The sequence below is a fragment of the Aulostomus chinensis genome, chromosome 20 (assembly GCF_037954235.1).
Source record: "Aulostomus chinensis isolate RoL2024-O1b breed Wild chromosome 20, RoL_Achi_v1.0, whole genome shotgun sequence".
Classification (NCBI taxonomy): Eukaryota; Metazoa; Chordata; class Actinopteri; order Syngnathiformes; family Aulostomidae; genus Aulostomus; species Aulostomus chinensis.
Window position 1 is genome coordinate 3,496,158 of NC_141339.1, and position 21,284 is coordinate 3,517,441.

At 45.7% G+C, this 21,284-nt stretch overlaps 3 protein-coding genes and 1 non-coding gene across 5 annotated transcripts; 3 read left to right on the top strand and 1 right to left on the bottom strand.

Moving 5' to 3' along the window:
* Positions 1-2,073: 2,073 nt before the first annotated feature.
* On the top strand, positions 2,074-5,941 carry LOC147242244 (alpha-1,6-mannosyl-glycoprotein 2-beta-N-acetylglucosaminyltransferase). The gene is made up of 2 exons (XM_086189131.1): positions 2,074-2,366; positions 2,448-5,941. The coding sequence occupies exon 2, from the start codon at positions 2,792-2,794 to the stop codon at positions 4,034-4,036; it is 1,245 nt and encodes a 414-aa protein (XP_086045257.1). The 5' UTR covers positions 2,074-2,366; positions 2,448-2,791; the 3' UTR covers positions 4,037-5,941.
* A 537-nt stretch (positions 5,942-6,478) lies between these two features.
* brox (BRO1 domain and CAAX motif containing) lies at positions 6,479-16,005 on the top strand. Of its 2 annotated transcripts, none has more exons than XM_086190154.1 (13): positions 6,479-6,574; positions 7,027-7,146; positions 7,371-7,477; positions 7,764-7,860; positions 10,804-10,899; positions 10,985-11,057; positions 11,298-11,403; positions 11,840-11,929; positions 12,085-12,170; positions 12,270-12,351; positions 12,747-12,897; positions 14,028-14,187; positions 14,310-16,005. In XM_086190154.1, the coding sequence occupies exons 2-13, from the start codon at positions 7,046-7,048 to the stop codon at positions 14,391-14,393; spliced, it is 1,233 nt and encodes a 410-aa protein (XP_086046280.1). In that variant the 5' UTR covers positions 6,479-6,574; positions 7,027-7,045; the 3' UTR covers positions 14,394-16,005. The 2 variants fall into 2 exon arrangements, with proteins under 2 accessions (XP_086046280.1, XP_086046279.1); XM_086190153.1 differs by having other exon boundaries at positions 6,490-6,578.
* A 587-nt stretch (positions 16,006-16,592) lies between these two features.
* On the top strand, positions 16,593-20,841 carry LOC147242246 (uncharacterized). The gene is made up of 6 exons (XM_086189373.1): positions 16,593-16,832; positions 17,021-17,173; positions 17,253-17,307; positions 17,391-17,485; positions 17,614-17,656; positions 20,481-20,841. The coding sequence occupies exons 1-6, from the start codon at positions 16,812-16,814 to the stop codon at positions 20,810-20,812; spliced, it is 699 nt and encodes a 232-aa protein (XP_086045499.1). The 5' UTR covers positions 16,593-16,811; the 3' UTR covers positions 20,813-20,841.
* trnas-gcu (transfer RNA serine (anticodon GCU)) lies at positions 18,751-18,832 on the bottom strand. The gene has a single exon. It is a non-coding gene; the product is annotated as a tRNA-Ser (tRNA).
* Positions 20,842-21,284: the final 443 nt, after the last annotated feature.

Below are 21,284 nucleotides of genomic sequence, written 5' to 3' on the forward strand. Positions count from 1 at the left end.
AGGAGGGCCATGTTCCCTCCTGAGGGGCAGCAGCCACTTTCTGATGACCTCGCACGCTCCATGGTGGGACAGCCCCCCTCAGCCCCTGATGGACTGCAACCACAAACGGGCCAGAGCGCATCTCTTCAAGATTCTTTCACATATCACTCTGACTTTCATGTCACAGTCCTGTCGGCACCGTCTGTGACCTCTGAACTTTAAAGCCTCCAAGTCACAAACAGGAGGCATCTTGTGCCCCGCAGCTCATTTATGGAATTAAAATATTTGTGTTTGTATCTGGATGTAATTTGGATTTTTTTTTTTTAAATGAGGAAGAAGATTAGGTGGCTCACAAACTCATGGGGTCTGGCACAGAAATCTGGCGTGGTGAAAAATTTGAAGGCGTGACGGCAAGCTAACGTTCGTCCAGTAGTATTCATAGCGCTAAGCTAACTAAGGGCTAACAGTGGGTATCTTTTTTGCAATAGGATACTAAATAAATGGCTATTTACCAAAATATGTACACTTTTACTGGCTTCACTCCACTGAGAACTCTTAAATAGCGACTGACTATTGAAATACAAGCTTCTTTATTTCTTTATCCACTTTCCTAGTGTCAGAAAGAGTGTGGCAGAGGAGTGAGGAAGTTGCAAAGAAACTCTCTCTCCAGGCTACAGGAGGAGCCAACAATGATTGATAACTCCTGGTAGCAAGCTGGGCGGGGCTTGACTCCAGTGGGTGGGGTCAGATACATTTGGCAGGAAGTAAACATCTAAACAAATACAAATCAAGCCGGAGTACCGAAGAGAACCCACGCAGGCACAGGGAGAACATGCAGACTCCACACAGAAAGACCCCGGGCCTGGACTCCAACCTGGAACCTTCTTGCTGTGAGGTGACAGTGCTGACCACTGCACCGTTGAAAAAAAAGACACAATTTTAAAAGTGAAGAGTATTTACACAACATCCTTTCAATACCTTGACTGGCCCATTCAGGGTTCATGCACATTTTTGTCCCTGAGTTTTGGCGCCTTGGAGGAGGACAGCGCATCCTCTGAAACATCAGTTTACACATGAAAAATCCTCCGAGAGTCTGTGCCAAGACTTAGAGATGAGGACGGAAGATAATTTAGATCCGTCAGAGCTCGTGGTTCGATGCAGTAGAATCAGGTCTTACAGTAAATCAGTATTAATCCAAGAAGAGCGTTCACTCAGAGCCACACACGCTCTGATGTGCAGCGAACCGGGAGGAAAATGTCCAGTTCTTCACCTCCTTTCTATCCTCCCTCTTTCTCCCCTTCAACCCTCTCCTTCAAGCTCCCACCTACAGCCCCATGTTTCCCTCCACCCTCCCTTCTCCGCTCCCTCCCACCTCCCTTAAACCCCCTCTGCCTTCCCTCCTCACTTTGAAGTGAGGAGTCCTGCACTTGCTTTCGTCTACTTTTTCTCCCTCTCCTTCCATTCCTCCTTTCTTTCCTCCTCAAACTTACCTTCCTCATTACTTCGTCCATCTCCTTCAAACTCCCCTGGTAGTTCAACTTTCAGCTGATTTCAGTCTGGGTTTTCCAGGTTGGATTCCTAACTTAAACTGCTTCTCCTGCTTTTTTCTCTCTTCCTCTGTTGCTTCTGCAGTCTGAGGGCAAATACATGCAGGTGTTGTCCTCCAGCTGCACCTTCTACTCATTCAGGTGTCCTTGTGCCTCTCGTGCTACAAGTAAAAGTTAATTTTTTAAACACTCTGCTTTCACTTTCCTTCAGCTCCTCACAGCTTTGCACTGGCCAGGCACAGATTACAGGCTTTGATCAAAACAAAAAACCCCCAAAAAACACCAATGATCGGCGGAAGGGTCACGCTCGTGACCTCCTGCTCCTGGGTACTGGAGTACACAAGCGTCTTGTAGGATGTGTACTTTTACTTTGATACAAACACTTACTTTTACTGTTGTCAATTTTTGAATTAACTTTGACCAGACTGCTTTTTTTTAAAAAAAAAAGTGTGTATTTCTTCTTGTACTTATGTAAAGAACACCTTAATAGCCTGCATGTGTGGAGGGGGCTCGTCCTCATTTGTTTCCAACATCGGCTCACGAACCGTGTTTTACTCTACAAACGTCAGTTTTTAGACGGACCGAGGAGGCGCCCCCTCCGGTATTGTTCGGCCGGTGATAACGGGACATGTTCTTTAATAAGAGAAGTGCACCTCTTGTGTGTGAGAGAGCTCCTCATGTTACACAACTAAAGGTAGGACAATGATTCGTTCAGCGGGAGCTCCGTCTCTTCCCCCGTTGGCTGCATTGTACACGTCAGCAGTCAATAAGTCGTGCTGAAGAAGATGTAATATCGCCTCTTCCTGGTGTGAGCGCGCTGTCACGTTCCACGCAGCGGGGGTAAGTCACGTTAAGCTCTCAAACTTTACGTTTACACGCAAAAAAGTGGCTCACGCAGTTCGCTTTGCTCCCCCCCCACAGGTGCTAAAAAAAAGAGAACGGGCGGCCGCGGCGAACGTTTGAGGGGAAATGACACGAGTCGTGAGCGGAGACGCGGTGCAGTGAGGTGGTGCTGCTGGTGGAGGTGGAGGTGCTGGGGGACAGGCAGCCATCAAGGAACTATTGACACTTGGTTTCAGGACACGCGACGGTGGCTCGCGCTGAAAGGGACGACTTTGTTTCGCAGCACGAGGGAGGTTTTTTTGTTGTTGTTTTTTTTTCCCTTGGCAAACATTTTCAAATGAAGACGCGCGAGGTGATGTGACGGTTGTCCACTAAAAAAAAAAAAGAAAAAAAGTTAGTTTTTTTAATTTATTTTTGACAAAATGAGGTTCCGGCTGCTTAAAAGGAACTTTCTGGCGCTGCTCGCTGTTTCCTTTGTAGTTTTGACTCTCTTGTTGTCAACGCGAGTGTTGGTGGTTTCCGATAACGCCACCGGTGTCGCGAGCAGCCAGGGCACACACTCCGGTGACTCGGTGAAGTTCGACTTCAGTTCGCTGCCGCAGCTGACCCAGTCTGTTTACAACGCCAACTACAAGCAGTGCATTCTCAACGAGGACCGGTTCCCAGGGGAGCCCCAGCTGGTGCTGCTTGTGCAGGTCCACAACAGGCCCGAATACCTCAAACTGCTCATCAAGTCTTTAGAAAAAGCCGCCGAGGTCCACAGCTTCCTCCTCATCTTCAGCCATGACTATTTTTCAGAGGAAATCAACAGCATTGTGCAAGGGATAACTTTCTGCAAGGTACTGCAGATTTATTTCCCTTTCAGCACTCAGCTGTATCCCAGTGAGTTTCCTGGGCAGGATCCGCGAGACTGCCCCCGAGACATGTCCAAGGACAACGCTGTCAAAACAGGATGCCTGAACGCAGAACACCCCGACTCCTACGGGCACTACAGGGAGGCCTCAGTCACTCAGGCCAAACATCACTGGTGGTGGAAGCTGCACTTTGTGTGGGAGCGGGTGCAGGCCATGCAGGGCTACAGCGGCTTTGTCATCTTCCTGGAGGAGGACAACTACATCTTAGCTGACTTTTTCCATTTCTATAAATCAATGATGGAGTTCAGGAAGAACAGCTGCCCGGATTGTGACTTGCTGGCTTTGGGAAACCACAAGGTTTTGACTGATTTCAACAGACTGTCCAACAAGGTGTTGACCACTGGGTGGATGTCCACTAAGCACAACATAGGTATGGCCATCTCCAAGGAGGTGTACTACAAACTGATGGGGTGCAGCAACGACTTCTGTACCTATGACGATTACAACTGGGACTGGACTTTGCAGCACCTCTCAGGAACCTGCATACCAAAGACCCTCAAAGTGCTGGCGGCTCAGGGCTCCAGGGTTCTTCACACGGGAGACTGCGGGCTGCACCACAAGGAGAGCTGCAGGCCAGAATGGGCCTCACTGAAGGTCGACGAGGGCCTTCAAATGGTCAAGGACAGCCTCTTTCCTCCCTCTCTTGTCCTGAATGGAGCAGAAGCAGTGGAACACAAGGCACATGTGAAGAACGGAGGATGGGGGGATGTTCGAGACCACATTTTATGCAATAATTATGTTAAACGTCTATAAAGTGTGTCTCTCTCTGTCTGATGCTGGTCGATGTTCTGCAGAGGGACGAGCCATCCACGCGCTCTCTCCAGGTCGTCACTGTGAGTGTGTTTCTCCTCCAGCGAGGTCTTCCGCCTGGCACAACGGAATCAAGTTTGACCACGAACATCTGCAATTCAGCTTGATTTGACATCTTCCTCTCTCAACAACCCCCAACTGCACATTTACCAAAGACTTGTTTGTAGGTAACAATTCCGGTCGCAGGCATTTGTTTACCTTTGGGTGTCTTCCGGCATGACGGCGATGGCGAGTGACATCAGTGGGATCACGGGAATTAGAGAATGCATCTCCTCAACTGACAGCTCTGTACAGAATATTCATGATGAATGTAGCTTGCTAGGGTGACCTGCGCTCACGGTTTGTGCTGCTTTAAAGAAACTTTGGGTGCTTAGGGTACGATTTCAAGCACAACTCGAGGGGGACGCGCACTGCACAAACCTTTTAATCAAAATGTGGATGACAATCTGATAAAACGAGACAGCTGTGTTTTGTGGTGCACCTAATAGAACTATGTGGCAGATGGTTTATGCTCATATTACATTATGTGATATTTACTTTTTGTACATACTGAAAAACACATGAAAATACTGTATTTGGAAAAAGTGAAGATTTTCTTTTATTTGCAAAATGTTGCGAAGCCAACGTGTCCTGTATGTACCGGACGTTGCCCTCATCATGAGCAACAAATGAGGAAGGGACTTGAGCAGAACTGCTGATATCAAACAGTCCTGCAGTGATATCTTGAAAAGAGTAGCTCATATCTGCTGACACGATAACGTTCCTTACACAGAACATGAGTTACTGAGCGAAATCTTCAGTTTCCACGTGTAACAACCAGGGTCCCTGACAAGGTGGGATCAGTTTCTCCCACCGTTTGTGTCTGATTGCAACAATGAATGCTGCCATGATTTATTGACGTGCTTGTTTGCACTCCTAAAAAGTGACCTTTTGGAATCTTCCACGAGTTTTTTTTTTTTTTTTTGCTCTGCAAACATCAGTGTGTGATTCTGCGTTCCTGTAGCTGCACATTTTTTTTTTGTTTCCTTTGAATTTGTTTTTGGAACATAACATCAATTTGAGAATGCAAATAATGGTGTTTGGGTTTTATTACCAAGGAAAGATGTTGCTTTTTTGGGTTTTTCATTCAGTCGTACGTGAAGCATTGAAGCTGCATTGTAAAACCCGGCGACGCTGTTGTTGCTTTCAAGCGGACCTGAAGTGCCTTGTGATATTTTCTCTGTGCCTAAACCTGTTTTCAGGATGATTTTTAAAAGTGAACCGACAACACGGTTACCAACTAAGTACTTATTACTATTTACCAAAGCTGGAACTTCCTTTTAGAATTCCTTTGGTAGTGTCATTGTTGAATAGACATTGAATGTGAATTTTAATTTCACAAAAGTCTCGTGTAGTTATGTAAAAGTGTTGCATCACTGCAATGTTTTGCTCGTCATCGATGTCAGTGACTTCAGATTAAGGGTTCGCTGATACTGGTGTCCGATTGTGCATTCCCATAATGTGCCTTATGGATGGACGTGGTGAGGATGTTCGTCGTGAATGTTGAAGTGAAATCTCTGCTTTGTTGAAAAGCTTTCACGGCTGTTTAGGTAGCATTTGAAGGTTACGTCGGTCTTCACTGAGACATCCATGGTAAAAGTGATGCGTGTGCATGCTGCTGTGACGGATGGTTGAGAATGAGCTCGTTTTTTTCCTTTTATTTCTTTAAGTTCAATTCACATGAAAGCTGTTTATTGTTCGAAGTTTGCCAAATGAAAAAGTAAAATAAACTCTTTATTTTCAGTACTTCTGCAGACCAGTGATTAAAAAAATATCTGCAATCATTACTTTACATGTTCCAGTTATTTCACACCTCCAGAATGTACTGACATGCAAATACGTATCTTAAAGGCTTCTGCGAGCGACTCATGACATCATGTACTATTTTGTTCAAAATGTTTAGTGTCAAGTAGCCTACAGTATGTACAATTAATTTCACACTTCCTGAGGTTTAATACCTGAGGTTAGCTGATACAGACATTTAAAATCAATCCACACGCCATATTAAACAAATACTGACATTAGATTTTCATGTCCTATAGTGTCATTGTTTTCAGGAGCAACACGATTAACAGGATGGCCTGCAGTATTAAATGGTTTTGTTTTGTTGTCTCAGGAACCATCCGTATTCCACGCTGCAGGTTATTAACGCATCAGCATGATAGCTGAAGCTACACTAAAAAGCTAACTTGGCTCAGAGTGTAAGTGGCTTTTCTGTCTGCCTGATACGAATGTGAATATCAGCCGTGTCAAAGGCCTGTTGAGCGACTGGAGCTCGAACAAAAGAGCCAGGGGAGACATATGGGGAATTTTCCGAGTACCGGTCATGTGACTGACTTCTAGGTTCCCATTGGCCACCGTTACGTTCGTCTTTATTTCCGGAAGTAACTTGTCAGACTTGACGGAAGGAGTATCAAATCTCAAAAACTCGGCGTCGTAAAGGCTGGTAAACATTCTAACTCATTATATGTGTCAGCTTTGTAATGATATTTGTGTAGTTTCATGATAAGTGAGTTGTCATGTCGCTCCGATGAATTGTGTGCTTAGATGTAGCCATGGTTAGCTGTTAGCTGTTTCCCTCTGTTGCTTACGTAACGGACTTTCTCTCACAATAGAAACACAAATGAATTAATAATAATCAGTTTTAACCGTAGTGATGTTTTATGGATTTGTCAGTAAGAAGACAAAGGTCAACCAGTGTGTTGTTACAGTGCTAACAGCGACTTGTAGCGGTAGCGTTAGCCAAGCTGACACATTAGCTAGCTAACGCTGCTCTGTAAACACTGTCATTAGCAGATATCTTTCTATTAGTAAACCACATCTCTCGAAGTTAATTCTAATGGGTCTGAATCGGTTTAACGCGCTTGTCATACTGTGTCTCGCCACCTCCTCAGACGTGACCTCATCCGCAGGATGGCACATTGGTTTCACAGAAACCCCCTGAAGGCAACAGCTCCTGTTTCCTTTAATTTCTATGGAGTGGCAGGGAGCCCCGCTGCCAATAAGATATGCAAGTATGTTTGCTATCCTCGTTATTGGCTTTATCACACCGTATAACAGTGTTATCAGACTGAACTGTGACTCTTGCTTTGATTACACTCAAAATTGCATTCAGTTCAGTTACCTGATGGCTGTCCTTTGCTTTCCAGCAAGACGGCCATGCAGTGGTGTCTGTAATGATCACTTTAAAAGTACTTTATGGATTAACATATTTCATAAACGATCTGATCACACGCAGTGACTTGAGGACCACCAGGGCAAGACTGCTGGAAATGTTCACTGATGTCACCTGCAACCCAGAGATCATGAAAAATGCCACAGATGCATATTTCTCCCTCCTACAAGGTTGGTTTCAACTCGCTCACAAGCTCAGCCCCACCAATTACGTGAGGATGTTTCTCATTGTTGTCAATCAGGCTCATCTGGCATATTTGCACAGATCTTATCCTGGTATTCATAAACACAAGGACTTAAGGTGCAATGAAATTCCTTCACAGTGCCATCATGTTGTTTATCCACATTAATGGCTGTAAACGGTTCTCCTTGCGTACCCCTCTAATATTACCTTTTTAGTTTGCAACTAACTGCCCGCTTCTTTCTTTAAATTTTGTTTTGGTTCATGATGCACCAGGCTTTATCACATCCTTGGATGGAACCACACAGGAGAACAAGATGAGGTTCATCCAGAACTTCAAGTGGACTGACACTTTACAAGGAAACACTCCCAGGTACAAACACTTGTTGTGGCTGCCCACTTTGGCTGTTGAACCATGCTGGACAGTTTCAGATGTTCTTCTGCTGTGTAGTCGTGTGCTGGATATTTATGATTATTATCAGTAACGTAAAAAGAAAAAGCAGCATCTTGGCCACAGGCCTGAGACAACAACATGCCTATTTTTGGAGAAGAAAACCTCGTGTTGTAGGGATGAGGCGGCTCAGATGAGGTCACTTTATCGGACAACACGGAAGTTAGCATCTCCATTGGTTCCTTTGGCCAGAAACGAATGAAATCTTTACTTTGGACTCTTGATCGTTGTCAAAAATAAGCTGTGTGACAAAGGTGTATGAGGCAGTTTTTTTTCAGCAAGGTAATCATCACAAATGAATGCCACTTCCAAGATTTTTTGATTTTCAACTGAAATGTTAGGAAATCACGCCTCTTTTGGCGCAGTGACGTCAGTTGTCTGGTTGAGCCACACGTTTGTACCTGCTGCTTTTAAGACAGACACTGAAATTCACAAGCATGCTATAAACTGACATTCAGTGCTGTAGATCAAAAAGTCCCAAGAAGTCAATCTGGTGTTAAACACAGACCTTATTGAAGGTGTTTATATTCAGTAAGATGCAAGTGCAACGAGAAAAAACTAAGAATATATGTTTAACCTGAAAAAGACATTAAAATTCAACCGAAGCAAGGCAAGGCAATTTTATTTGTAGAGCCCATTTTCACCACCAGTTTGTCTCCAGGCTTCATGGCATCATAACAACATCCTCTGCCCTTAGACCCTCACATCGACTGAGGAGAAACTCCATAGAAAACCTTTAACAGGGAAAAATCTGAGAAACCTCAGGGTGAGCAACAGAGGAGGATCCCTCACCCAGGACGGACAGACGTGCAGGAGATGTTGGTACAGAGAAGAAAACAGTTTACAATGCAAAATGTGGGAAACACGGAAATGTTAACAGTTGAAGAAGGAAGCTTCTGGTAGGGGAGGCAGGGAGAGCAAGCCAGCTTGATGGGGGACTGGATGGTAGACTGGTTCATGGAAGGGGAGCGCAGGCCGGTGTAACAGTAGGGAATAAGAGGGGGGGGGGGCGATGCAGGCGGCGGTTGGGGCTCTGGTGGATCTGTGGAAACACAGAGAGACTGCGAGACACCAAGGCCAAACTACAAAGTGCAACAAGTAGTGGTAATGACAGTTCCAAAAATGTGCAGGGAGGAGAGGAGAGGAGAGGAGAGGAGGGAAGGGCTCCATGTAGCCTGATGTGTCCCCCAGCAGTCTAAGCCTGTAGCAGCATAGCTATCAATGGTTCAGAGCTACCTGAACCAGTCCTAACTGAAGGCTCTGTCATAGAGGAAGGTCTTAAGCCTGGACTTAAACGTAGTTAAAGTGTCTGCCTCTCTGACCCATGGAGAGATGCTGGTTCCACAGTAGAGGAGCCCGGTAACTAAAGGCTCTACCTCCCAGTCTGTTTTTATTGATACTGGGAATCACTAACAGACCTGCATTCTGGGAGCGGAGTGCTCTGGTCGGACAGTAGGGACTAATGAGCTCTTTCAAATAGGATGGAGCTTTATCATGGAGAGCCTGATGAGTCAGCAGAAGCAGACCATTAATAACGCAAACTCAGTCAGGGTTTCCTCGTAACACAGCAACCTGAGAGCAGGCAAGGGCCTGGGAAGGAAACGGTTTCAATGCATCCTGGTTGTTGTAGGCGAAGGGAATAAGACATACGAGGTGTTATTGATATGGAATAATAAACTAATATGCAATGCACTGATCAAATGGCAAACGATCCTGATGCATCAATTTAGATGACTCGTCCTCCATCAGTGCCAGCTTCTTGCTTTCCAAACTGTCGTTCACTTTGGGGAAAAAAGCACCAACTTTTAAAAAGTTTATTCACTGAGAATGTTTCCACTTACGGCTCACGCATTTTTACATTTAGTCATAAATGATCAAATTTACTTTTTGTTTCTAAGTTCATAGAAATGAGTAATTCACAGTCTATACTTGTTAATCAGTGCTTGACTCCAGGGTCGAGGGTGAGGTCACCAGTGTAAAGGCCCTCTGTCAGCAAAGACCCGCAAAAGCCAACCCTTCAACTCAACTGTGTTTCATCAATGTTCCAACAGTGTAAAGTAATGTACCCTGCTGTGCGCCGCACCTGCTGTGACATGATGTGCAAACACAGAACTGGCTCCAAAAAAAAAGTGTGACATTTCATTGTTTTGTTTTCGACCACAGTCTCAACTATCGCACTGAATCTCGCTGCAGCTGTTTTATTTTTTGAAATCATCAGATCCTTTCCTGGAAGAGAAAATGTAGAATCACTTAATGATGAATGTGTGCCTTAGACCCCGATGTGTCGGAGAAATATTTTCTTTCTTTCTATCTACCACCAGACTGCCAAGTTTTTGGAAAAGACCATCTTTCTAACAGTGATGATGTCTGCGACAGCCTTAGCTGTCCAGGAACAACTCTCAAATTCTACTGCTCAGGCAAAATGGGCCTGCAGGGGATGAAGGCAGCAACTCTCAAAAGGGAGGAAAAATCCAACTTAATCCCAGCTAACATTAGCAGGACTGGCTACAATGCATGGTGGTCTTGATTGTCTGATGTAGCCGTACGCAACACTTTGGTATTTCCAGTTGTGAAGTCGATCAGCAGCACAAAACAGCTGATTCATCGTGCAGTGAGGGAGTCAACATTCCGTCCACACCCAGCAGCGACACATTACTTCCAGTCCTGTTACTGTGTCATCAGAAGTGCTGGTAGACAAAAGAAGGTCTGGAAAAAGAACTTTTGCTGGAACTGTAGAATCACAACACGCGTCGTCTTTTCCACTATTTGAGGAGGTCCCAGCTCCATGTGGCGCTCCGTACTGAGCACCTGATTCAGGCCTTGTGTTGAAGGGGTTTGTTTAACCTGCTTCTGCTCTCATCTCAGTGCCCAGCAAGATGCCGTCTTTGAACTGGTGTCCATGGCCTTCAATGTCGCCCTCTGGTACACCAAGTTTGCATCACGACTAGCCGGCAAGGAAAAGTGCGTACTTCTGTTGGACTTAATGGTCGTTAAAAACGTTGCCCACAGTGCTGCGTTCTTCATTCTGGCTGTCATGTTTTAACAGCATATCAGAGGCCGAAGCCAAAGATGTTCACCGAAGCCTGAAGGTTGCTGCTGGAATATTCAAAAACCTGAAGGTGGGGTGATGCAAATTCCCTCTCTTACCTCTAGTGTCGGTGCATACTGACTATTGATTATTCTTAAATGATCAGAATTAGTTTCACAGATTAAGAACTTGTACTGTAACCCTAAAATGCAGCAATGTTCTAAAAACTATAGAAGCTGACACTGTGAACACCTCGTTCCTTTACTTCCCTCGAAGCCTGGGGGAAAAATAGATTCATGGCGAATGATTACCTTTAGGTATTTTTCTACAGGAAGTCCACATTCCCCGTCTCATCACCCCCGCTGAGAAAGGCCGAGACCTGGAGCCCAGAGTGATTGATGCTTACATCATCCAGTGCCAGGCAGAAGCGCAGGAAGGTACCAGAGCCACAAGCTTGTGTTCTGCACGAGTCATCAGAAAGCATCCGACCTGCGTGCAGTTTCCCTCTCTGCTGCTAGAACTGCTCTTTTGTCCTGTTCAGTAAGATTTTCTCCTGTGAGGATAAGTGCGGTCTTACAGCTACAGTGTAGAGCAGAACGCTACATCGTTCGCTCCTGTGTTCTCGGTTATTGGAGTTTGGTTGTAAATGATTGTGAATAATTGTGAGTGTCACACGACCCCTGTGAGATGACTCGCCTCACTTCTAGGATTTGATGCAACTGATCTGAAAAGATGCGTTAAGTCTTGAGGAGCTGCAGGATTATTCAGCAACGTGGCTCAGTTCATGAGACTTAACCATAGGAGTCCCTGCTAAAGAGCTTTAGGACTCAGCCGTGTGTGATGACTGCTCCATTTCCCTCCCGTTGTTCGCAGTGACAATCGCCAGAGCAATTGAACTGAAGCACAACGCCACAATCGTCGCAGCGTTGGCGTTTGAGACGGCAAATTTCTACCAGAAAGCTGGTGAGTCTTCCTCTAGCAGGACTTTTCAGAGGCTTCCAGTTCCTGTTACAGTTAGCAGTGCTGTCCTTGATTGAATGCTCTTTTTGTGATCGTAGGACATTAATCACACACTGTCTCTGTGTAACAAATCAGTAATGGTGGTTTTGTGTGTCCAGACCACACACTGAACACCTTGGAGCCAGAGTGCAGCAGCAAGTGGAGGAAGTATCTGCAGCTGAAGCTCCACTTTTACATGGCTTATGTAAGTTCAAACTCTTTCCTTGACGAAGAAGAAGGACAGTGCGTGTCCCTCTACCACTCTCCTCAGTCTCCCTCTCAAGTCCGTGTGTTGTGTCTGCAGGCGTACTGCTATCATGGACAGACACTACTGGCGAGTGACAAGTGCGGTGAGGCCATAAGATCCCTCCAGGAAGCACAGAAGTGTATGTATTTAAAGGAACACTCATCTGCATCTTTTTCATCAACTCAAGTATCCTGAATAATTCAACCGTCTGACTGCAGGCATTCTTCTCCGTTTGTGCTTTGATTTTCAGTTTTGTTTTAACGTTTGTCACCCAGGTGTGTTATCACAGTGTATGAAATCATTCTGACTCTCAGAGAAAAAGCTAGTCCACAAGGTGGTTCATTAGTTCTGGTTGTAGTTTAGCTCTTGAGATTTCTCACGTATGCCGCGCTCCACAGCTGTTTCCTGTCTGATTGTCTCTTTTATTGCTGCGGTATTTTTGCCAGTTTAACCCATATTTGTCTACTCATACTCAGCTTCCTTACTCTACTGTCTGCCTCGCCTTTGTGCTAACACGAGGATATCTTTGTTTAGGTTATTCCCGGGCTGAGGAGCTGTGTAAAGAGTACCGTCAGACCAAAGGCCCGGGCACCACAGCCAAACCGTCGGAGCAGCTGTTCTTCCTTAAACTGGGCGGCCTGATTAAAAACACACTGGAGAAGTGCCAGAGAGAAAATGGCTTCATGTGAGTCGGCCGGGACAAACTGTACACAAGTGCATTGTTATTAGCTTGAGGACTAAAAAATGTGAGTGACTGAGGACAAAGACAAAGACTTAGCTGATGGCTCAGTGGATGACGGATTACAAATGTGGAAGGGATAAAACCGGACAACGAGAATTCCATGATCAGGAATTAATGCATGTCAGTGTGGCTTAGTCCATGAACTCCTCATTACGGACACCTCAAAGGGCATAATCCTGGTTATACCATGGCTGTTCACCAAAGAATGAAATTATAAAACCAACAGTTTAGATTTTAATGCATTATTCAGTCAAAATCTAAAGTATTTCACAAGCCATAAGTCTGCCTCCATAGTAATACCAGAGGGTCTGACTAATGCCTGGAAAATTCTTTCCTATCCTGTACTGCTCTCATGCCGTGATGTTCAGTACGCCAGTAAATAGGAGGAACCATAGATACGACCTAGCAACCGGAGATCAGTCCAATCTGCTCTTGTAGCTTGTAGAGCAGTGGCTCAGTCACGAGTAGGAACCTTAACACCGAGCTGGAAAAACTCAACGTTAAGAACACAGCACGTGGCAGCTGGTGAGTTCCTGTCGCCATCATGTGGTGTTGAGAGGACGATGCACCGAAGGAGCACCTGATGACGTCACGTCCAGCTGCATTCCAGTTTGAAACGTTGTTTAATTCTCCAGGCAGGGAGAAAGAGACGTCTCATTTTAGTAATCACATGTTGTTGCCATACATTGTAAATGTAGCCTCTGTCTGGACTGAGCAGCAAATGTTTCCATCTCATCCCTGGGCTCATTCTGTGTCGGACACTACATTACAGGCACCACACGCGTGGGAACCAGGCCTAAATCGACACTCAGTGTGTGTGCAGCTGTCTGTGTCTGTTTGGGAGTGATACAGGTGAAGTTGTTGCCTTGCTTAGTGTCTGCATCAGTTGTGTGGTAACATTTACGGCTGGTTATTACCAGGAAGTGGCTAACTATATTCGCTAAAGTAACTTGGCCGTCTTATGCAGCCTGCTCAAGGTGGAAGTCCTGCGCCAGACGGTTCTTGAGCAACAGCAAGGCTGGTGACACCTTCATTTTTAACTCCTCCCTCTTCGATTTCATCACCTTCCTCAGATACTTCCACAAAGTCCCAGCTGAGGCCCCCCTGCTGGAGTTGAAGGCCAGCTACGGCCTGGCTGAGCCAGTCCCCTTCGAGCTGCCGCCCCCCAGTGAGCAGTGCACCGCTGAAGTCTACGCGACCTTTGACCTGACCAAGGGAGCAAAAAACGACAAGGTCATGCATCACCTGGGACTGTTTCAGCATACAGTGAATGATAATTCCACAAACGCGTCACCTTAGACAGAAGCTGTATTTGCAATAACCCATTCATCGTCGTGCTCTTGTCTGACCTGCAGGCCAAATCTAAAGATGAGGAGGTGAAGCCAGTGAAGGAGCCCGATCTGAAGCCTCAGAAGGACACAGGCTGCGTCGTCTCCTAAATCTTCAGCGTCCATTCTATTGATGGGTTTCGCCCGTGTAAACCTCCATAGGGAAATGTGTTTCTTTATTATTGTTTTTTTTTTTTTTTTACCATATTAATCCATTGTGTATTTCATTCATGCTGAAAAGTGTCGTGTATTGGGTATGACATCATCGCAGCTATGCCAGGTAAACATGTTCACAGATCACCGTCAGAATCTGACTGTCAGCCTCGCTGATGGGAGCTGTGGACACGTCCTGACATGAAGACCTCAAATGTTTGACATTGACAGAAACGGGATGGACGGTTCTGTCACGCGGTTGCTTCGAGCTCCTCGCAGAGTGGTGATAAGTGAGCCTTGTGAGTGACGTTGCTCTGTTAATGGTGCCTTTGGCTGCTGTGTGAAACGCTGCACTCTGACCCCTCACCAGGAAGAGTGTGAAGGGTGCTCAGCCTTCCTGTGGAGCTCTGGTCTGCACGGACGACGGACACCACGGATACAGCGGCACTTAACGTACAAAAGTACAGCTGAAACATGTCCAACTGTCCTTAGTATATTCAGTAACCTCTTACAGGGTACAATGGTTAGTTCATGCTTATTTATTGTTGAATATTGTCGAATAAACCCTAGTTAAGCATAACTAACAATTAATCCATGCTCTTTGTGACCCTTCAGTAGCCCTGGCCTGCCCAGCTCTTCATCCATGTATGCTGTAGCCTGTAAACATGCACACCAGTGGTGGATTATCACTGGGCCCTTCACTAATGCTTAACTAAGCATTAACTAACCATTGTAAAAGTACCCCTAATGTAGAGTAGGACCACATGTTCCCACAAATCAGCCTTTATTCAATCAGATACTTTCTAGTCAAATGTACTTCAAATGTACTACGGATGAATAGAAACGTAAATCCAGAGTGAGCAGAGAAAATGAAGTGTTGCTGGTGTATTTTGATTGGTTTTAGCAGTTTACAATCACTGTTCCGTTCAGATCACATGCTGAAGTCCTTTTTTAACGACCGTTTTCTACTGGTTGATACCTTACTTTTAATAGTAGTTGTTAATTTATTCCTTTTATTATGTCATATTTAAGTTACAAGCACCTGAGATGGTAAAAGTGACTCTAAGCATTTGTTCTTGCTGATTGTTCTGATGCTGCGGGTGCGTGCCAGCAGCCTGTGGAGGCACCGTGGTGGTAGCCCTGTCCTGATTGCGCACTGATGTACCTGAGGTGGGAGGGGCTTATGGCTTAATGTTTTGATATGTTGATGAAGAACTGGTCGCAGGCGTCACTCACACTGTCAGCTTGTGTCAGTTGCTAGAAACCTGTATAAACTGTATCATACGGCTCATTCATGTCTCGAGTGTATTTGCTTCAGCCGAGCAGCAGACGAGTTCAGATTCTGACTAAATTCTTGACAGAGCGTAAAGTAATCCTTGCTCATGACCTTTAGCAGAGGGCTGAAGCCTGACTCAAGGCTTGTTTGTCAACAGGGTGTGACGCATCATCACCGCCGCATCATGAAAACGCTCCTGTAGCACTTCCTCCTTCCTCTAATGTGTCCTTTATGTAACACGCATCACTGAAATTAAATTGCACAAAAACTGCCCCTTCTTGTTTCTGTGTCCTATTCTACTTTTTTTTTTTGATCTGAGTGTGGTAATCACACGCAACAGAAAGAGTGTGGTTTCCTCTAGCATCTGGGGTCAAACTCATGAAACAATGCTGACGATAAAACTCACAATACCTCAGAATATGCAAGTTCTCAGAAAGCCTGGGGGTTCTTCCTGCCTCTTCAAAATGATATATCCTGAGGGGATTGTTCATGAATGCAGATTTCCTCTTAAATTTCAACAAGGATGTAACTGCAAAATTAAGAGGAAATTTGTTCTTGAGATAGTTTTTTGTGAGTCCGGCTCCAGCTTTCTTCAGAATAAAAGGCATCGAGCGCGTTCTTTAAAGAGTTTGTGTTGCTCTTCTTCTCTTTCCCGTGGCTTAATTCAAGTACGGTTTAAATTCTAGTCACCGATTAAGAAATGCAGAGGGAATTAATGTCTGGATGTCTGTAAACTTTGTCGTTTGCTTTTGAATTTTTCAATCCTGTCACAAACAACTTGAGCTGAAGTTAGATATCTTTTTCCTGGCAACATAATCATGAGTTCAAAGCAGAATATTGCAAACATTGGGACGGGGAGTTTAGAGCGTGTGCACACAGATCTGGCCCAGCCCCTCGAGCCTGAGAGTGACTCCAGCTGAGATAAGGTTTGCACTTGTGAGCTCGGCGGCGTCTCGGGTTTCAAGACTGATCCTGTATCCTGCAGTTGTTTTCCTCCACAAAGGACAGTCAGCGTGAAGAGACAAACACTCCAGCTGGGACATGAGAAAGAATGCTATGCTGCTCTGGAGCCGCTGAGAGAGACGTTTAGTTTCTGGAAAATGAACGACAGGCACCAGGAAGTAAGTTAGTGTTGCAACCCTGAAGGTGAAGCAGCTAGCTTAGCTTGTGTCCAGTAACACTGCTTAATTTTTGACAGCTGTGTTTCGATGAAAAATCTCTTAAACTGAAAAGCAAGGGGGGGGGGGGGTTACTTATAATGTAGCAAACAAAAGAGGATCCATCATGTAAAAGCTCTCTGATATGTCAGGAAACAGAGTTTGGGTGTCCGGTGCAGTCCAAACAGAAGAAGATCATCCACTTCTCCAGCGGTGAAACTCTGACAGAGGACGACAGCGAGGAGGAGGAGGAGGAGGAGCAGGAGTCATCAAACTCAGTTCCCTTCAGGGACCCTGCACCGAGAGTGGGATATTATGTCATAAAATGTCAGCAATGCCTGCCTCAACGTACATCACAACTACCTCTTTCCTTCATTCCACAAGGCTCGGTTCTCATTCAAGAACGTGGCGGCTGTACTGGGGAGGCTGTCGCTGCTAAGTAAGAAACAGCCACAGGTGACCTCTGTGTGAAAGGTCAGCTGGTGAGACACTCACTCTGGTGGTTTTTGTTTCCACATTCAGCTTGCGATTTTATCGGCGAGAGACTCGCTTGTGCACTTGGACTCACAGCAGCCAAATACCAGTATGCCATTGATCAACACCAGCGTGACCAGCAGGTATGAAAATCTAACTAACTGCTACACCTGACGGTCAACTTGCCATGCACCAGTAAACCAACTGGGATAAAAAGCTGCCAGGTTTAATGGTTAAAGGTTTAATCTTTGGACTTCCTCTTTCTCTCTAGACAACAAGCAGCCAAACCACAAACAGCTTGAAGGGAAGGCAAGGCGAGTCAGCCCATCTCTCTCTGGGGGTGGAGGGGAGTCTTTATGGGGCCATGGGACAGAGGAGATGTCCTGCTGATTGCCCGCAGCCCTGTGATGAGACACAACCGAGCAGAGATGAGGGACGTGTTAACAGAAGCTATCAAGCAGATGAGGATTACCAGCGTTAGAATGGAATGTGATGGAACGTCGCAGCCCTGAGGCAGACTGTGTAACCCTGGGGGAGCTGGTCTACGGGTAGAACAACAAGGACATGCCGTGTTTTTGTCCTTTGTCCCCAGAGTCAGACAAGAAGCTAGATACCCTTCTCTCCCCTGCGCTGCACGAGGGAGCATCTATGCTAGTTAGCTTAGCATAATGAATGGTAGTGGATGGAAAGTGTTAGCGCTGCTCCATCAAAAGTCTTAAAATACTTTTCTGAACAGTCTTTGCCTGCACATTCATGGAACCAGGGTAATAAGGTAATAACAAATACTCTGTTTTCAGTGTCAGGCCCTTGGGCTGAACTACTTTCCTGACTCAGATCATTGATTTGATTGCACAACTTAAGATTCTGGCCAACAAAAGAAAACACGTGTCGATGGCTAGACGAGCCTGATCATGGCCGACTTGGACCCGTGCACAACTGGTGTTCAGATCCAACCAGATGTGATCCCATCACAAGTGGTCAGCAGCAGTCAGGATCTGAATTCCAGGTGGGCACAGGGCCTTCGTTAGAGGATGAGGAGGATTACTGCTGGCAAAGAATCATCCTCAACTGGATATTGGATATTTATGAACCAGCATACACAGAGGATGACCCAAAATATCAGCGTGCTCCTTTAATGTTACATCAGAAGTGAGCGAGGCAATACATCACAAACTGAGGTATTTGAGTTTGCGGTTAACGTTGGAAACCTTGCAAATTTCCAGTGGTGGTCATGTAATAAAATTTAATTGTATCACCAAAAGCTAGTGGGAAACTGTTTTATAAGGCTTATGCTGCTGTTCAGGATTGACGTCATACTGGAGTGACAATAAAATCTTCAACGACATCCTGAAATAGTGTCTTGCTCTGTAATTGTAATATTTTTTATCATGAAAACATAAAAACGATTCGACGAGGATGGGATTCGAACCCACGCGTGCAGAGCACAATGGATTAGCAGTCCATCGCCTTAACCACTCGGCCACCTCGTCTGGATGCCACATACACAACATTTAACTATATATCAATTTGAAAGAGAAGGTTTTATGCCGGTGAGCAGAAACGATGAATCTCTCGCATTACCAACACGGCTTGACGTGTGGATAAATTTAGCCAAGAAAACAATAAGTCCGCCTGCATTTGGTAGAAAATGTAACGTACCGTCGCCGGTGGCAGTTCACCAGCGTGCACGGAAGACCCGCCGTGTTGTTTACGTTAACGTTTAATCTCGTGTTTTTCCGTATATTTGTACTGTAGTTTTAGAAATGTGACTCTGCTACATTCCGAGTTTAAATCCTTTCGCGGCAGGAACAAGTAATGTAGCGTTATCCTCCACCGACCAAAGATAAACGTTGCAAAGAAAAGTCGTAGTTTGCGTGGAAATGTTCCTCCTGCTTCATTCGAAGCACGCTTCGTAACTTCGCGAGTGGTTCCAGGGTTCTCTACTCGATGTTCTATCGTGTTCCCTACATCCAGTCGTGTTCTCACGCTTCTATCAGAAACTCCTCGCGTGAGTCGATGGTGGCTGAACAAAGCCAGTGCTGGCTATTTGTCGCCATCTAGCGGTTGAATCGTGTTACTGAAGAGAAACTTTTTACAACTGTGGCTCTCAAGCTGGTCACCATGCCTGTACCTGCCAGTCTGTTTCCTCTATTATGACGAATTATTCTTTCAAAGATAAAACACACAAACAGCCCACTAGGGCTGCCCTATAATTTGAATCAGGATTAGTGGTAACAATATAGTTACAGATTAGTGATGATGGTAATCTGTGGTTAGCACCGTCGCCTTAGGTCCTCCAACCCTTCTGTGGGGTGTTTACCTGCGTAGGTTCTGTCCAGCGCTCTTGAGGCAGAATAAGGGCGCTGCCCCCCATGGATACCAGGACGGACTGAGACTACTACAGTCCTGGATGAAGAGGAACCACTTGTGTTTTCAATCCAGTTACAAGAGGACATCAGGCACATCCTGTCTCAAAAAGATGCAGAAAAACTAGTCCATGCCTTTGTCACTTCCAGGCTGGATTACTGCAATTCCCTCCTATCAGACTGCACCAGTAGGTCCCTAAAGACTCTCCAGCTGGTCCAAAATGCTGCTGCCCGCGTGCTCACGAGAACTAGTAGAAGAGACCATGTCTCTCCTGTACTGGCGTCTCTGCATGGCTCCCTGTCAAATTCAGAACAGAATTCAAAATTCTCCTTCTACCATCAAAGTCCTCAACAGTCAGGCTCCTTCATATCTGACAGAGCTCCTAGTCCCCTATTACCCAGCTAGAACCCTTTGCTCCCAGGATGAAGGGTTACTGGTGGTTCCTAGAGATTCTAAAAGTAGAATGGGAGCCAGAGCCTTCAGCTATCAGGCTCCCCTCCTGTGGAACCGTCTCCCAGTTTCGGTCCGGGATGCAGACCCCCTCTCTACCTTTAAGAGCAGACTTAAGACCTCCTTGTTGATCAGGCTTATAGTTGGGCTGCTTAGGCTGGCCCTTAGATATGCTGCTGTCGGCTCAGACTGCCGGGAGATCTCCCATGATGCACTGGGCTTCTCTCTACTCCTCTCTTCCCTCTCTGTCCTCCTATATTTGTCATACATAAATCATACTCATACATATTACTAACTCCCCTTCTTCTCCCCTCATCCCAGATCCTGGTGCTGCTGGAGGAGGCTACAGACCTGAAGAGGCTCAAGCTGCCACCTGTAGCTCCACCTGCTCACGTCCCCGTCTGTCCATCAGTCTCTTCCCTTTCTCTCCCTCTTTATCTCTGTCCCACTCTTTCCTTCTGTATATCTGTCTTCCTCCATTATCTGTCTTTGTCTCTGCCCCGCTCTCCTGCTCTCTTTTCCCCCCCAACTGGTCAAAGCAGAAGGCCGTCCCCACTGATCCTGGATCTGCTCCACGTTCCTGCCTGTTAAAAGGAAGGTTTTCGTCGCCACTGTTGCAGGATGTGCTGCTGATGGAGAATTGTTGGGTGTAGCTTCATTGAAGGAGTGAGGTACTGGACCTGCTCTACTGGTAAAGAGTCATGAGAGAACTTTTGTTGTGAATTGGCGCAATATAAATAAAACTGACTTGATATTACCTGTTAATTGTGTTGTTTTCTTAATCCTCCAGTCCATAATCCATTCTTATAGTGCTTTTGCGAGTGATTCAGCCTGAGGCTGCGATCGTATTGATGTACAGAACACCTGTCAGACATCATTTACAGGCTTACGTCAAAAGTATGCAAATAATTTCATGAAGGTACATAAAGCTACTGGTTTTGATGGTGTGTGATATGAGGAGAGTGTCGCCGAATGTTTATAGTCCTCCAGGTCACGGTGGCGTTGAGGAGCTGGGTCAGAGGCCCCTGGACTTGTTTCGGTTTTGCTTAAGAAACCTCTCCTCTCATCCAAAAGGCTTCTTCAGTTTCTCGGAGGAGTGCTGCTCATTGTGGAGGGAGTCAAATG